Genomic DNA, 18,378 nt, shown 5'->3' with positions numbered 1-18,378 from the left:
TCGCTATTTAGGAATTCATCATCATCATCATTATCAGCGATGGACGTCCATTGCTGGTCACAGGCCGTCTGTAAGGACTTCCAAAGAACAAAGTCTCAAGCTGCCAGCGGGCTCCCTCCCGCTTCATGTTCTCGGTCCATGTAGTGAGGGGTCGCCCAACATTACGCTCTCCGGTGCAGGCGCGCCATTGTAACATGCCCTTAGAACTGCTTGCCTCGCCCATTCAGGAATTAGTTTTTCAAATTCAAATTAAGTTTATTTTGTGAAGCCTGGGCCACACATATCACGATAATGTTCGTTAAGACGGAGCGAATTGATAATTCACCCAAAGCGGTTGAAGTGTTTTATAAGCAAAAAATTTTAATAAAAAAAAATTCAACCGACTTCCAACTCAAAAATTAACTTAAACTAAAAAGCAAAAAATAACATCTTACCTATTTGCTACCTTCTGATCAGTTTGAAGGCGGTGCCAAACCAGTGTCGAGTTTTAATTAAAGCTGTTTCTGAAAGAACCACAGAGATTTTGTAGTTTAAAACGCTTTTATTAAAACACGACACTGGATTGCCACCGCCTTCAAACTCCTCCTTTTTGGAAGTCGGTTAAAAAGCAAATATAATAGCTTCACACAATATGGTGATCCGAATATTTAAATCAAATCAAATCAAAATTATTTTTAACATGTCACGTGTAAGTAACTCAATCTTAGGACCACGAGTCACGTGGTCCTAAGTTTGAGTTATGGGTATGATTGAAAAATTTTGAGTTTTCCTAGTATTCAGTGCTAATTCTTAGGCAGCAGTTTCGAGGTTTGTGGTGTTATATCGCCTTGCCTCGTAGAGCACATTAAGCCATTATCAATTACTTCTGATAGTTAAATAGTCAAACATTAACAACCTAAGCCTGACAACACACATTGAAGTGGCCTGGTGGGTCAAATCTCCATATACCCTGTACTATAAGGAGAGAGGCGTGGCCCTGTAATGGTCTGTTACAATCATAATAAGATTATAATGGTAGTTTATTTTAAACAATGAATAAATTGTTCTTTTCTAATTAAAAACATGGCTGACGCTATTCGTCCGGTAACCGGAAAATATAAAATAATTTTATTGGCGCGGTTGCTGGTAAAGTAGTCACTTTTAAAACATTATGTTGCTGTCTTTTTTGTGGATAATAAGTAATACATCTAATTATCGTCTTAATGATTGTTTGTTTCCCTGCCATTAATGTTATGATTAAGTTGCGTTTGCTTGTAGTCAGATCAACTTCTACGTCACATTTATGTTGACTAACAACAACACAAAGTAGCATTTCCTATTCTTATTATTATTTATTTATTTAATATCAGACTCTAGTCGCGTGGAATTCTGTTTTTTAGAAAATCCACGGAAGCCCATGGATTTTTCCAGCTTAATAACTCTCTTAACTCTTCAAAGCGTGGGAGTGTAACAACACCAATTTTCCGATTTCCCAAATCGGGACTGAAAATTTTTACTCAATTACTACAATATATACAATAAAAGCAAAACATTAAACTTATCGCTTTTTTGCTTAGATAACCTTGTAGAGCACCTCAATATCCACTCGAGTACGTTTAAATAAATCATCCCTTCCGTTGCGATATTATATACTTAGCCCGCGACTTAGTCCGTGTGAATTTAATATGAAGTGACAACTTTATAAGGGAGGGTGCACCGTTTCGTAACGTAACGCGTTACGGCCCTTCTGTCTTTTCTGTCTCTCACGCATACGGCAGCAGGTTTAAGTTATCACTTCTGTCAAGCGTCCCGAGACGCACATAATTTTTTTTTTTAAAGATACCACGGGAACTCGGATTGCTAGGATAAAATGGATCCTATGTAATTACATATCTATACACGCCAGGACATTATCTCGTGAAAATAAATCGGTCAATGGGGATGATGACGAGGTTTATGTATTGATTTTTATGAGACATGTAAATAAGGTCTATATAAAGTAATTTATGTTATGTAAAAACAAATATTGTCTGGATGTTTGCAAAATAAATAAGATAACTTTAAAATCTACTTAAAATATTTTATCGCAATTAGATGAAAATTCATACGATTTTAGCTTCCCATTAAACGTGGCATTTTTCAATAAATGAACTGTATAACCATAAACGCACAAATAACAAAGGTATTTTTAATTTTGTTTAAACGCCCATTTGAAAAGTTCATCAGGTCAGGATTTGATGATTGGATGAGGAACTTTAAACAAATTTTCTAAATCTCTTTCCAGTGTATCTCTTTATTTTACAAGTCTTCAAGTAAGTAATCGGGGAACGTATTATGAAAAATTAAACAAATTAAGAACCTTCTCCTTTTTGACGTCGGTTAATAAAACTGCATGAATGTCCAAGCGTAACGCCTGAACAACTAACAGACAACCCGCGCGGGAGTTTTTCATATTATATTCAGTGATAGCGATTTTAAACTTCGCGCAGAATGGATTTCGAGGTTATTCTTTTAAGCCTTTCTGCTAAATGCTATAATAATAATATGTGGGAAACACATGGTTAGGGCTGTCACCTCTTTTTTATAAAAGTAAATTACATTATTAATAAATTACATATGTAGAAAAAATAAGTACTTACTTACGAGGCTTCAAAATAAAGTAACGATTAAGTCATTTTATTTTATTATTTTACTTAAAACATTTGTTGTGTTCATATGTTTTTTTCATTATACTAAAATGCATTCAGGTGAACAGGTGCAACGTGCTAACTATCTAGTATTTTATGTGAAATTCAAAGAGGCTTTGTTTCTTTTACCTCACCATTTACTGCATCAGAAAATAAATTCTTAAATTTAACAAAAAATAAATACTTTATTTTTATTTTTCTCAGTACAATACATAAAGTACGGGCGACAACCCTATATTGTTACGCTTTTACAGTCTATGTGTAGTTTCTCCTTGAGTATAGTAGGTATGAATTATGATTAATTCTATGCACACAAAATAAATGACACAAAATAATAAACTGGAGGTCCTTCAATATACTTGGGCGACAGCATACATACCTACGTAAATATAATAAAAACTCTGTATTTATTTAAATAATTTCCACGTTAAAACAAGAAAAAGAACTATAGAATAAGCAATAAATAAAATTTACTTGCATTTTTTATTGCAACCCGTGCTATTATGTTTAGTATTTATTTATTCAGTATTATTAAATGAAAGAGGTTTGTATTATCGCTTTTAAACACCGATCAATGATCGACAAACATCTTACCAATTATAAACATAAAAACTAACATTTTGAAGTAACAATTAAACAATTAAATTTTAGGTATGCACAAATTAAATATTAACCTTAGGTATAGCTACTCAATAAAAAAAAAAAATACTTAACAAACCATCTCATGCCACTGATTCATCGTAACTATTAATGACAGCCGCGTGGCGCAGTGGTTAGTGGCCCTGCTTTCTGCATCCACAGCCGTGGGTTCGATTCCCACAACTGGAAAATATTTGTGTGCTGAACGTAAGTGTTTTTCAGTATCTGGGTGTATTGATATATATATATATATTCACTATCAACCCATATTTGGCTTATTGCTCAGCTTGAGTCCCTTCTGAATTAAAGAGCCAATAGTACACCATGTGGGCCCAATGCAGATTGGCAGACTTCACACACACAGAGAATTAAGAAAACTCTCTGGTATGCAGGTTTCTTCACGATGTTTTTACTTCACCGTTTGAAACATGTGATATTTAATTTCTTAAAATGCACATAACTGAAAAGTTGGAAGTGCATGCCCCGGATCGGAACCTACACCGTCTGAATCGAAGGCAGAGGTCATATCCACTAGGCTATCACATCTAGAAATCAGTACATCGTAATCCAAAGCAACAATGCAAGGAGGCAGTTATATACCTAATTAAGTATTGTTAGTTATTGAGTTTACGTCTAATAGACATTCTCATGCCGGTAATAAATAATTGTTTGACCTTTCTTTAATTATTAGGTATAATTATTCCATTAGTTAGATTGGTCAGTAATTAGTCTATTTTTTATTGCATAGAATAACAATCTGTGAGACTTATTAACTTAATAATCTAAGACTGTAAAAACAGTGCCTTTCCTAACATATTAAATTTATTTTGAGATTTTGTCGACATTTTATAATGGTAAATAACAACTTTCTAGTAGTAATAGTCTCTGTGCTAAGACAGACGGACGGACAGAAAAAACGGACATGGCGAAACTATAAGGGTTTCTTGTGAATTACGAAATCCTGAAAAGGGCGTGTGGTTTTCTGCAAATATCTGAAAAATTATTTAAGATTTTTTAAATTTAATAAAATATTCAAAAAGAAAAGCAAATTCTGTAACAAAAAGTTTTAACTTTTAGATATACTGCAAAGACGTGGAATGCTCTCCCAGCTTCAGTTTTCCCCACCACCTCCACCACCACCCACCAATACAACATGGGTATTTTCAAGTCAAGAGTGAATAGGCATCTTCTAGGCAAGCGCGTTCCACCATAGGCTGCATCATCGCTTACCATCAGGCATGATTGCAGCTAAGCGCTTGCTTATTCAAAATAAAAAAAAAAAAAAAAAAAATCTCAGACCGATATTTTAGGAATCCCAGTAGGATGAACATACAGCCGAAATCAGGTAATCTGTCTCATGGACGGCAGGATGCCACAGAGTCTAGAGCAGTAAGTACAAGCTACCGAACGAAGTTTAGATTTGTCACGTTAACAAATCGACACTGAAACTAAATAGTAGATTGTTATACAAGGGGCTAAAAAGACCCATTATATACGAGGTATTTTTAGGGCTCGAGACGTAAGGCAAGGGCTGCCTAAATAGAAACCGAGTTTATAATGGGTTTAGCCCCACGTGTTACACTTTGCTTTTCACTACGATTGCGAGAAAATAAAATAGTTTAGTACAATATTCAATGATTTATTTTAATTGAAAATTAAATGTACAAAGTCTATAATTTTGGATATTAAGGGAGATGCTTCTACCCAGTAACATAATTTCCGACTACTGTGAAGATGAATAATGAGTATGTGAGGTAAACGTGGGAGATAAGGAGTTTAAAAAACTCCTTTCGTAAGTGAATCCATTCGTTGTTGTTTTCTCCACTTTACCTAGGTAGGTATTTAAGTAAATGCGTCTCGACTTTGATGGTAACAGATTGAAAATATCATCCATCTCCAAATTAGGATCACCATTCTCACAAGATGATGACAACAATAACAATGGGGATGATGACTAGGTTTGAATATATTGATTTTTATGATACATTCGGGTAAATAGGGTCAATGTTAACTAATTAATACATAAAAAGCAAAGATTATCTGGATATTTGCAAAATAAATGAGATTATAAAATTTCAAAATCTATTAAAAATATTTTATCGTAATTAGATGAAAATTCATACAGTTTTAGCTTCCTTACATTAAATGTGACATTTTTCAATAAATGAACTATAAGCATAAACGCACAAATAACAAAGATATTAGTAATTTTGTTTGAACGCGCATACAAATCTAACGATCACTACATTGCCTATGACGTCATTATTTCAAGCCATTTTGTATGGGGCGTTTTTCAGGGATCCGCGGCAGCGCCGCAAATCTGACCCTTTAAATCCCTGTAGCTCCGAAAGTAATGATCGCAGATACCCTGTTCCTTTTACAAAATTGCTTTACTATTAGTATACTTTTAATTTATATACAATTTAAAAAACTGTCATCATCCCTATTATTGTTGAAAAATATGTAAGTTACGGTCACAAATTTACAATGTATTTCGGAAAAAAAATCTATATAAATAATCTAAATATCTTAAAATATTTTATATAAATAATCTAAATATCTTTAAATATTTTAAGATTTTTCGCGGGAGGACTAGCTGATTGAGGTTTTCTTAATTGGTTGAGGTCTGGTTGGTAGGAGGCTTCGATCGTGGCTAGTCACAGTTGGAAACAATACTAATCCTTTTTGATTTGAACTCGTCGGACGACTCGCACTTGGCGAACCCTAATAAGTGCCTTGGGATAAGCCATTGATTTGCGTCATCGCAAGCGAAGCGAACCCTGTTCGTAGGCAAAATTGCCATAATAACTCTACCTAGATTTCCCATGGCGCATTTCAGTCCCTCAATTTCACTTACTTTCGATGTCTTGTAGTAGTTTCATTAATGGATCGAGTCTTTTGGTATAATAAGGATGATGTATTTTTCAATTGTATATAAATTAGGAGTATGCTAATAGTAAAGCAATTTTGTAAAGGTAACAGGGTATCTGCGGTCATTACTTTCGGAGCTATAGCGATTTAAAGGGTCCGATTTGCGGCGCTGCCGCGGATCCCTGACAAACGCCCCATACGAAATGGTACGAATTAATGACGTCGTTGATCATAATGATCGTTAAATTCGTATGGGCGGGCAAACAAAATAACAAATATCTTTATTATTTGTGCGTTTAAGTTTATAGTTCATGGTCATGTAATGTTGTCTTCAATTGTAAATTACAATACTGTATGATTTTTTTTAAAAGAGCAACTGTTGAGTTTCTCGCCGGTATCTTCTCAGCAGAACCTGCCTTTCGAACCGGTGGTAGAATCTTTACAAATAGTCAACTGACGTGTCAAAAGTGCGTGTAAACTGAGCCTTCTTGAAATAAATGAATTTTGAATTGAATTTTGAGGTACCTACTAATGAAGGTTCTGTTCGCAGGTCAACATAACCTGGAACCACAACGGCACGGTGACGTTCAGGAACCAGCGCTTCTGGTACTTCAAGCCGGAGTTGTCCAACGGAAGCTTGTCTGACAACATCACTAGTATCAACCCTATTATTGCGGTGAGGAACCTTTGATTTGTGACATTTGTGTTTGTACTTTATTTGTGTTTTTACTTAGAAAAAAGATTTGCGACAATTTCCCTGTACTCGTTCTTATTGCTCTTTCGGTTTTTTGTTCCTCTGTGCCACAGAATAAAGAATGATACAGAATGAGTCTTTACGAGCCATGCGGTGAAATCCATAAAAAAACCAACGTCACGCGTCTCCTTGACATTCGCATATACAAACTTTTTTCATAATTTGTATTTCAAGATTTAACACTAATAACGATTATGTAAATTGATATAATAATTGGCTCATATAAAAAATACTTGATCTTATTTATAAAAAAATATCCATCTTATTTTTTAGTTTTTGTAAACAGTTTTTATAAAATTATTAAAAACAAAAGACGCCATTTTTCTTGATTATTATTGAAAATTACTGATGCGACGTTACGTATCGTAGTATTTGGAATGGCTGCATTCCTGCCGTGTTCCGTACGCTCTATCTGCCTATTATTTTTTAATCTGTGCTCTGTGCATAGTATAAAAGATTCTTAGCTCTCATATTCTCCATTCCAAAGCAGTTTTCTACTGGCATATAAAATGATAACGTGGTTAAGGCGCTCAGTCTGCGTTATCAAAATGGTATTAATTCCAGTTGGTTCCGTATATTCAATGATATGTACCTATTTAAGAATAATCAGAAACGATTAGAAAGTTTTTTTTTTTTTTTTTTATTCTTCACAAGTTAGCCCTTGACTACAATCTCACCTGATGGTAAGTGATGATACAGTCTAAGATGGAAGCGGGCTAACTTGTTAGGAGGAGGATGAAAATCCACACCCCTTTCGGTTTCTACACGGCATCGTACCGGAACGCTAAATCGCTTGGCGGTACGTCTTTGCCGGTAGGGTGGTAACTAGCCACGGCCGAAGCCTCCCACCAGCCAGACCTGGACAAATTAAGAAAATCTCAATCTGCCCAGCCGGGGATCGAACCCAGGACCTCCGTCTTGTAAATCCACCGCGCATACCACTGCGCCACGGAGGCCGGAGTAGAGTTTTCGTATAGCTGCTAACGAATTCACGTATACGCTTTCGATAAATCAATGACTAACTATAGTATATCTCCTGCAGATCTTAATGACAAGAATTTTAACAAGATGATTTTGTTTACATACATTTTTCTTTGTTTTCATCGGGTAATAACTTAGATATCGCTCTCTATAGTTGCAATCCGACGAAAGAACTCTTCGCGCATTTTAGACCGGCTGTTGGTACTAAGCCTTTAGTTACAAGTTAGCCCTTGACTACAATCTCACCTGGTAAGTGATGATGCAATCTAAGATGGAAGCGGGCTAACTTGTTATGAGGAGGATGAAAATCCACACTCCTTATCGGTTTCCACACGACATCGTACCGGTACGCTAAATCGCTTGGCGGTACGTCTTTGTCGGTAGGGTGGTAACTAACCACGGCCAAAGCCTCCCACCAGCCAAAAGTTGTTAATAATCGTTGCGTTTACAGACGATAGCGTACACCGTTCGCCACGAGCGCATCATGGTGAAGGTTTTCGTGGACATGGTGCTGCGAATGTACCATAGGAGCATGTTCGTGACGGCGCCCGCGCAGCACTGGCTGTTCGACGGCGTGCAAGACCCCGTGCTGGACATGGTGGGGCGCATCCCTGCGTTGCCTTACACCATACCCTTCGACAGATTTGGGTGGTTTTATAAGGTATACGCTTATATGCAACTAGCGGACGCTCGCGTCTTCGTCAAGTCAATTTAAACTTTCAACCCTTATTTCACAACTTTAGGGGTTGAATTTCAAAAATTCTTAAATCACGTTTTATTTCTTATTTTTTTATGATGTATGAACAAATTTTTAAAACTGTAACTCTAAAAATGAATTACTTTTCATACAAACTTTCCATCATTATTTTATCCCCTTGGTGGTGATCACAATCTTTTTTTTATTTTGAATAAGCAAGCGCTTAGCTGCAATCATGCCTGATGGTAAGCGATGATGCAGCCTATGGTGGAACGCGTTTGCCTAGAAGATGCCTATTCACTCTTGACTTGAAAATACCCATATTGTAGGTGGTGGGGAAAACTGAAGCTGGGAGAGCATTCCGCAACTTTGCAGTGCGTAATCCTTTCTTAGCAGATGTTTACGTCATAACACCTACCTGTATGCCAAATTTCTGCCCAATCCGTCCAGTGGTTTGGGTTGTGCGACGATAGATCACTATGTCAGTCAGTCACCTTTGAGTTTTATATATTTAGATAGTCGTAGAACGCTAACGCTTCGAATACCAAAGATGGATGTCAATCGTTATCGATACGTCACTTGATCAACCTATCAGTCGGATATGTCATCGGTAGCATTTGTAGGAAAAGAACTGATTGTAACTTGGCTAGGCCCCTAGATCAGAGGTACTTGGTTGCGTATCAACGAAAGCCCTACACCGTCGTAAGTAAGTAAGTCGTTTGATTCGCTTGTCCTAATTGGGCCGGTATAATTGAAGCCGTGGTGAAGGTATGAAAAACGCATCTACGTTGTGTCGGGCATTGGTGAATCCATCTTGACTTTTGACGAGATGGCTAGAGACTACATGCTTTGTCGAATTGAGACTCTTAGTCTCTTGCTCATTATCGATCCAAATGTTTTGGTTCTAATATTCTGTACCTACTCTTAAATCTATGAGTTCTATTAACGCCAGGACGAGGAGGATCATCAGCCTTTTTGCACTCTATCAGAGTACATTGACCCAAGCAACACTATTTTAATCATAACTTATTAATTAATTACTTGTAATAGTACTACTATCTTATTCATTATCTTATCTTATACTTTAATATATTATTTATACGTCTTAGACCAGTCATGCTAGCAAAATGCAAGTTGGCGAGCTCCGGGTGACAATGACCTCTGACGATATGATATCATAATCATAACAATGACTTATCACAATCTTGTGTCCGATTGGTCCGATACTGAATAAAATCTTAGAAATAAGAAAAACTTGTTATTTTCACTCAAAAGTCTTCAAAGGTCTTCCTGATATCAGAGTATTACAGAGAAAGAGTTCCACCCTTCCCATCATCATCTAGAAGTTGGAATCCATTCCTCTGATGATTCTGTTAAGATCAACGACGTGTATTAACATCATTAGTTGAGATCCCATTAAAGAAGCCTACAAAATCAAAAAATCAAAATCAAAAATCATTTATTTCAAGTAGGCTCAGTTTACAAGCACTTTTGACACGTCAGTTGACTATTTGTATTACTGGGAATATACCATCTAAAAATTATTCATTTACTACTTTTCCTCTTCTATACAATCTATGGTAACTTGGTTTTTTTCCACCTTGCAGAGAAATGGTTCAATAGACGCAGATGGCGTGTTCACCATCAACACGGGCAGTGAAGACTTCAGCAAGTTGGGCAAAATGGAGCGGTGGCAGTACTCCAACAAGACGGTGTACCGGGAGCAGTGCGGGACGGTGCAGGGCTCGGCCGGCGAGCTGTGGAACTTGCAGAGGGACCAGCAGGAGATTAGCATATATGCTGCGGATCTTTGCACGTGAGTTTCAGCAAGTTGGGCAAAATGGAGTGGTAGTAGTCCGACAGGACGATGTATTAGGAGTAGTGCGGGCCGGTGCAGAGTAGCGAGCAGTGGAACTTGTAACCAGCGAGAGATTAGCATATATGCTGCGGATATTTGGACGTGAGTTTCAGCAAGTTGGGCAAAATGGAGTGGTAGTAGTACTCCGACAGGACGATGTATTGGGAGCAGTGCAGCCGGTGTAGGGCAGTTAACAGTGGAACTTGTAACCAGCAAGAGATTAGCATATTTGCACATGAGTTTCAGCAAATTGGGCAAAATGGAGCGGTGTGCTTTGGCTCTCAGGCGAGCTGTGGAACTTGTAGAAAGGCTTAAGGTAATTAGGGTGCTACACGTCAAGGCTCGGTTTTTATATGAGAAGGAATATGATAAGAAGATCCTTATACTTACTCAGTGCGGATTGGCAAGCTTAGGATGATTATGTCTGACTTTGGAACAACCACTATCAGAATTTAATGAAGATCAATGAAATCGTAGTCGTAGAAATTGAACTCCTGACTGAAAATTTTACTTAGAATTTCTTGGAATTAAAAAAAGCTTAATATTTCATAGTGCAGCCTTATGTACTCGAACCCACGGGCTCATGATCCGAAATCATGACATGACATCGTAGCCCAGTGACTAAATGTTGTTCCAGCACGGTTGGTCCAATGACCGATAGCAGACAGTTAATGGAACTTTACAACACTAATAATTTGTTGCAGGCAGATGACGTTACCTTACTCCGGAAAAGTCATGAAACATGGTATCGAAGGCGTAGAATTTGCAGCCAACGATTCTCTTTTCGACAACGGCCACAAATATCCCAATCAGGTTTGTACTAGCCAAGATAGCGTTTTAGCCTAGTGGTTTTTAAATATTCAGAAATGTGCATCAAGTATTATGGTTTCGTTACTGTCTATATTTTTGTCTTAAGTAGTTTTAGTTTTAGAAACAGTATATTTTCGTTTTCTTTTACAAAAGTACTGTCTTCATTTGTTTATTCTTATGTGTCCCTTCATATAAGCTGGCGCAGATGTTTTAGGCACAAATTAAGTTTAGGTTAACTGTGAGCGGTTGGAGAGTGAGTTTCGTATTATTTCCAACTTCCATTGTAATGCAGGATCAATGTTTGCTGTGTCCCTGCCCTAAGACCATGGTTGCCAATGCAAGTACGGGCACATGATTCTTTAAACCGCCTCAGATTGATTGACACAAGGCGACACTTAAGAAGAAATGAAAAAACTGCGAAATGTTATTATGTTTATTAGGCCATTTCCATAACCATCAAATATTACTGTTATGCAACACAGGACACAAATATCTCTAAAAGAATCTCAAAGACCAATGTATCTTTAGGAGATTTTCCCTTCGAGAGGCATAACTCCAGTTTTAATTTCCAGGCATGCTTCTGCGATGAGGTACGGGACAACAACTGCATGCCGGCCGGCGCGTTCAACGTGTCGGCGTGCAAGTACGGCGCGCCCGCCTTCGTCAGCCTGCCGCACTTGCTGGGGATGGACTCTTACTACCCCAGCAAGATTAAAGGACTTAACCCTGATCCGTAAGTTCCTACCTTCAAATATTTCTTTCATTTAACAAAAGGATGGATTTTTGTATATTATTATAGAAGCAGACGTTTTCAGAAGTTCATCTAACATGGGGTAAGAATTGGTAAGAAGTTTAAAGAGGGTTTTCTGTAACTAGTTGACGACGTAGCATCTCATCAACTTTTATTTTATTTTTACTTTTATTAATAACTAAATACTAAAAAACAATCGGTTGTCTGTAAAGTCGGTTTACTGACGATGAACGTTACAACGTCATAAGAAAATACTGATGGAATGGGTGCATTTTTCAAAAGAAAATGTTCGTTTTTCTAAAATACTGTTTAATAATCTTCATAGACCAGAATATACTTTATTTCTTCGTTCGACGCCATCATTTTTCGAGTGTGCAGCCGGCTCCATCGAAGTATAAGACGTTGTTACATCAATAAAGCATTATTTATTTTAATCCATTCTAATTTTATAAATAGGAAAGTAACTTGAAAAAAAATATAATGGTAGCTGCATACACAACAGGGTTAGATCGTGTTAGGGACGACGACAGGACATTGTGCTAACGTGGTAACTAGCAAGTTACCACGTTGCCGTCTCTAGAGAGGATAAAGGCTATATATAGGCCCTGGCGTGTGCTTGATATTTATAAGGTTAAAGTTGTGTCCATATTGTCACGGAATCCTAATAAAAAGTATATTACTTTCTGGGAAATAAATGAATTTAGAATTGTTTGGTTCCAGGAAGCATAACTTCAAGATGTCCATAGAGCCAGTGACCGGCATGCCGCTGGCCATCTCAGCCCAGCTGCAAGCCAACGCGTTGATCAGACATATACCTGGCGTCAGGTAACTACATACCTACAGTACATAAAATAGACTGTCCGGAACTTCATAGTGACTTGTGTCAAATCCTCTACTTTTATCTTCATCGCCGATTGTAGGTCGTTTCGTTTTCGTATCGTATTTCGTATCTACACCACGGAATCTGACCGCTCTAAGCGACCTGGGGCCATGTCATGTGGCACGTGGATTCTCTTTCTACAAACGCTAACGCTTCAAAACTAAACAAATGCAAAGGATGACAGATGCGATCGACAACTTGATCACGTGACTTGTCGATAGTGAACGTCATCTCGGTACATTTTGTAATTTTCGGAGCGTTAGCGTTTATAGAAAGAGAATTGCCGTGCCACATGGCTACAGGTCGGATTTAGAATATAATTTATACGAGTGCCAAAACGTGTTTGGAATCTTCTTAACTTGAATTTTAATTTCTACTTTACTTATCACAATAAATAACAACAAACACTGACGTTTTAGCGTATCTATATTTATATTTAATTGGTAGTTTATCCATAACCACTTAACTTGAACATTTTAGCTCTAACTCTCATTTTTAATAATAAATTTTTAATATAAGTAATCTCAAATCAGTTATCAGTTGAAGTAAACGGTGATCGATAAACGCGTTTCTTTGTCTCCTTACCTTTTAACTACACACGGCAAAACGTTGTACCTAAAAGTCTAATTCGAATAAATGAAATTGGATTTTAATGTTTTTGTTGCTAATTGCTGATGATGATTATATCGATGTTATTCCAGTCTGAACAACCAGCTGCCGGACCCGGACGTCCTGCTGCCGATGTTCTGGTTCCGGGAGGACATCGAGGTGTCCGGGGAGTACGTCACCTTCGCCAAGGCAGCGCTTGGCGTGCGCTTCGGTCTGCCGTACGCCCTTTACGTTTCTATTGTAAGTACACTCTTTGATGTTTAGGGTTCCGCAGCCGAACGAACAAAATCAGAATCCTAATAAGATAATGAGCCATGATAGCCTAGTAGATATGACTTTTGCCTTCGATTCAGAGCCGTCATATTTATTTATTTATTTATTTAATACACTTTATTTGTACACCACAAAAATAAAAGAAAACAAGCAAAACAGAAACACAAGAAAAAGTAGAATACAAAAGGCGGCCTTATCGCTTAGTAGCGATCTCTTCCAGGCAACCTTAGGCTTAGGAACTTATTAGGACAACTGTAGGTGGTGTGTACGTAATAATATTGTACATATACATACATACAAATAACTAAACACTAATACATAAACCATAATACACAAATTATATAATAATTATAAATATCATAAAATAAACTAATATATAAATATATCATTATGTCGTATGATAAATATTCTAATAAAATAAAATATGTAACTAGTGACTAAGATAATATGTCTTAACGGATTTTTTAAACATATCAAGGGATTTGGATTTCCGAATGTCGACTGGGAGTGCATTCCATAGCTTAACAGCACGAACAACAAATGAACACTTATAAAATTTACTCCTATGGAAAGGCATACACAGAGTAAGAGCACGACATGTTCTTAGCTCTGATTGCACTCCCAGAAATGTGAATTTCTCCTTAAGATAAGGAGGATATTGTGGATTAAAGAGCACACAGTACAGAAGAGAAAGTACATGCAGATCCCGGCGACGGCGAATAGGAAGCCACTTGACAGTCATACACCAATTTATTATATTATATTGCACCTTCCCGCTCTTTCTTCGCAAGTTCTCTCGTCAGGGGTTGCCTGGTAGAGATTACTTTTAGTAATAAGGCCGCCTTTGCATGCTAAGTTTAATTTATCTTTTTATTGTTTTAATTTATAATTGTATTTTTGTGTGCAATAAAGTATTTCTTCTTCTTCTTCTTCTTCAATTTTTCAGCTATGTGCATTATAGGAAAATAAATATCACGCGTTTCAAACGGTGAAGGAAAAACATCGTGAGGAAACCTGCATTTTTTTAAATTCTCTACGTGTGTGAAGTCTGTCAATGCGCATTGGGCCAGCGTGGTGGACTAAGGCCTAACTCATCTCATTCTGAGAGGAGACTCGTGCTCAACAGTGAGCCGAATATGGGTTGTTAATGATTTAAGAGCAAGCATATTTTTCTAATAGCGTGTCTTGCGACAAGATGCTGGCGTCATTCAACATTAACTTAACCTACTCGTGAAAACCACATTAAAAACTTTGTGAGGTTTGAAAAAAATAACAGAAATAAATAAAATTCGTATGTAGGTACCTATTATTTATAAAATAATATCATTTCATCGCGGTTAGTTGCCTCTACTGGTGACAGAAGGGCTGACTCATGTTTGGAGCAAAGGATCCACCCTGACTTGCCTCCATTCCACATGAGCATGATTTGTATAGTTAGTAAGATAAGTTAGCTTAAATTCCCTTTAATACCTATAAGTAACTAGTATTCTTTCTCTACCAAATTCATCTATACTAAACTATACTAATATTATAAAGCTGAAGAGTCTGTTTGGTTGAACGCGCTTCTCTCGCTTCTTCGATTTCTCGCGAAATCTCGGGAATTACTGGTCCGATTTGAAAAATTCTTTCGGTATTAGGTAGCCCATTTATCGAGGAAGGTTATAGGCTATGTATTATCCCCGTATTCCTACGGGAACGGGAACCACGCGGGTGAAACCGCGTGGCGTCAGCTAGTTAAGTATAAAATAAATAATTGTTGATTTATTTTTCCAGATGATCGGCCTGCTCCTCATAGCGTGCGGAGTGTACAAAATACGAAGGTTCGCGATGCGTCAGCTAAAGGAAGCCGATAAGGAGGCGTCTAAGAAGTTTTTAGGCAACCACGACAGATAATACTTGCTAAACCTATTACTTAGGACCTATGAGTAACTTCTTCAGAAGCCGATGGAACATGGTCCATATTTGCGCATAATAGTTCCTACTTACTAGCTCCGTTTCGGTGAATAGGGGAGACCGGGGATGAAAGTCACATTTTATTTATTTTCCTTTTTTAGTAGGTAGGTTACTATTAGTTTTAGTCGCGGATTTTAAACGATTGGATACCTAGTCTATTTATCCTTGTTTCTAAATATATAGGTACTTTGTCGCCAATTGACTTCCGGTCTCCCCTACTTATCATCCACCCTTTTGTCCACTTAGTGAAATTTTGCGAGTGTGGTACAGTAACGATGTACCTATTGTATAAATCACAAGTGTGAGTTTCGGAATCACCTCTATCTTTCTCATTCTATGGTATCGTGTTAGACAGGGAGAGATAGTGGTGAATTCTAAATTAGCGAGTTAAAAAAATATCGTTACAGACGAGGACTACAATTCTGATTTGTTCCACTATGTGCTACGTGGTTCGCGCCGTGAATTTGCACATGCAGATGGAGAGGGCTTTCATCGCGATTTCAATAAAAATGGACATTGATAGGCTAATATTGCTGCCAATTCAGATTCTTTCGCGTTCGCGCGCCGCGTGTTGTATTCGTGACAAGAACCGTGATTGTTCCACTCTCGCAAACCTTAGTCGCGGAGCAAAGAAACTGACTGAGAATCGGTGAACAAAGTGTACAAATTATTAAGTAAATAGATATCATGTCGTCGATCCAATTTCTCCGAACACAGGGCATGTTATAATAATAACGTCTTATTTATTGATTATTATATTTATTGCGTCTTAGTAACCTGACGCGCGACTTTGCGCCAATGTGAATGGAGCTTTAGATCAATAAATAAATAGATAAATCAAAGTCTGAGATTTAGTATAGAATAAAGATTCGTTCGTTAGAAACCTATATTCGTCTCACTGCTGAGCTCGAGTCTCCTCTCAGAATGAGAAGGCAAATAGTCCACTACGCTGGCCCAATGCGGATTGGCAGACTTCACACACAGAGAGAATTAATTTTCTCAGGTATGCAGGTTTCCTCACGATGTTTTTCCTTCACTGTTTGAGACACGTGATATTTAATTTCTTAAAAAAGAATAAACATTAAATGTATATAATTTATTTAAGCATGTAAAGCCGTCGGTCCTGCGCTTCATCTTCCGCCACCGTGTCAATCTGCCGTCCCTTTTCCCGAGAGTGAGGGAGTGAGTCCACCTGTATTTGCACACACACTTGTGCACTATATCTCCCGCGTACCAAAAATGGCCGCTGTGGCCGAAAATTCGTTTGGCAGGATATTAAAAAGTAGTTATAGCTTGCAAACTTTAAGACGTTTCGGAACATCATGCGTTAAACTGCGCAATGCGGTTTTAGGTATCAGCGGTAAAGTATGGGCGCGGTGGACATCACCCCGCGCCTTCTTCCTACCCACCGTCGCCATAAGCATAGCAACACTACTTGTAGGTACATATGTTTTCTGTGGCAACACCGCAACTGATTTCCGAGTCGTCAGAAAGATTGCATTCGACTATATCTACCCACCTTATCATCTGTGCAGATAGGTACATTGAATGTGGATTTGATATTATGATTCCCAACCTGTATTAATTACAGGTATTCCGCATTTTAGTAGTTCTTAAGTGTTTTTTTAAATATAAATAGGTAGATATTAAATATTTTTGTAAATATTAACGGTAAGATTAAAAAATGTACAAATAGGTATATTCGTTCCCGACTTTTTATTAGTTAAGTTTTTAAATAACAGGAAAATTTGTTTGGATCCTACAATGTTTTAAATGTTAAGGAGCCTTTTATAAGATGGACAGATGTTAGTTGTCATGATGGTTTTGTAAAAGGTAGAAAGAAAAGAAATATCATCAAATGTAAGCGTTACAGAAAATACCCTAGTCCCTACCCTAATGACAGCATGTCTGTCAAACCCTTAAAAGGTAATGGTGTACAGCTCAACATATGCCGTGCATACATACAAGCATTATACACGGCGTTGATTTGCACCAGAAACCCGCGTGACGTCACAGCTAATATAAAAATAAAAAAAGAACTAGTAGACGCCGCGTGGTTCCCGTTCCCGTAGGAATACGGGGATAAAATATAGCGTTCCTCGATAAATGGGCTATCTAACACTGAAAGAATTTTTCAAATCGGACCAATAGTTCCTGAGCATTCAAGCAAACAATTATAAACGCGAAAGTTCGTATGGATGTTTGGATGTTTGTTACTCTTTAACGCCGCTACTACTGAACCGAATTAGTTGAAATTAATTAAGATATATTATAGCATGGATTAACACATAGGCTACTTTTATCCCGGAAAAATCCATGGTTCCCGAGGGATTAGTGAAAAACTAAATTCCACGCGGACGAAGTCAGGCGTCCGCTACTATTATTATAGATTAAACTGAATTAAATTAAAATAAATAATAATAATAATAGTATGTGATAAGCCCTGTGCAGATGTAATTTGTTATTCTGTAATTAATCTTAAATGAATGTTATGAAAATGCAATGATGCGTTTAATATTTTATCATATTATGTACGTATTTATATTTGTATTCATTATTAAATTAACAGCACGACTACCTTTTTATCTGGAGCAATTTGTTTGTTAAACAAGTAGATAGGTAAGTACATAAAACCA

General features: G+C 37.2%; 1 protein-coding gene across 2 annotated transcripts in view; it reads left to right on the top strand.

Annotated features, from left to right (window-relative positions):
* The window catches only part of LOC112043212 (protein croquemort), a 31,498-nt gene extending 13,253 nt beyond the window's left edge, over positions 1 to 18,245 (top strand). For both annotated transcript variants that reach the window (XM_024078521.2, XM_024078523.2), the window contains 8 exons: positions 6,727 to 6,852; positions 8,363 to 8,572; positions 10,216 to 10,424; positions 11,171 to 11,279; positions 11,849 to 12,009; positions 12,748 to 12,852; positions 13,609 to 13,756; positions 15,563 to 18,245. In XM_024078521.2, the coding sequence (XP_023934289.1) occupies positions 6,727 to 6,852; positions 8,363 to 8,572; positions 10,216 to 10,424; positions 11,171 to 11,279; positions 11,849 to 12,009; positions 12,748 to 12,852; positions 13,609 to 13,756; positions 15,563 to 15,682 (1,188 nt within the window). In that variant the 3' untranslated portion in view covers positions 15,683 to 18,245. The remainder of the gene's footprint in view (positions 1 to 6,726; positions 6,853 to 8,362; positions 8,573 to 10,215; positions 10,425 to 11,170; positions 11,280 to 11,848; positions 12,010 to 12,747; positions 12,853 to 13,608; positions 13,757 to 15,562) is intronic.
* Positions 18,246 to 18,378: the final 133 nt, after the last annotated feature.

Source organism: Bicyclus anynana, chromosome 9 (assembly GCF_947172395.1).
Source record: "Bicyclus anynana chromosome 9, ilBicAnyn1.1, whole genome shotgun sequence".
Classification (NCBI taxonomy): Eukaryota; Metazoa; Arthropoda; class Insecta; order Lepidoptera; family Nymphalidae; genus Bicyclus; species Bicyclus anynana.
The sequence above is the reverse complement of the archived record's forward strand: the minus strand, read 5'-3'. Positions and strand labels throughout refer to the sequence as shown.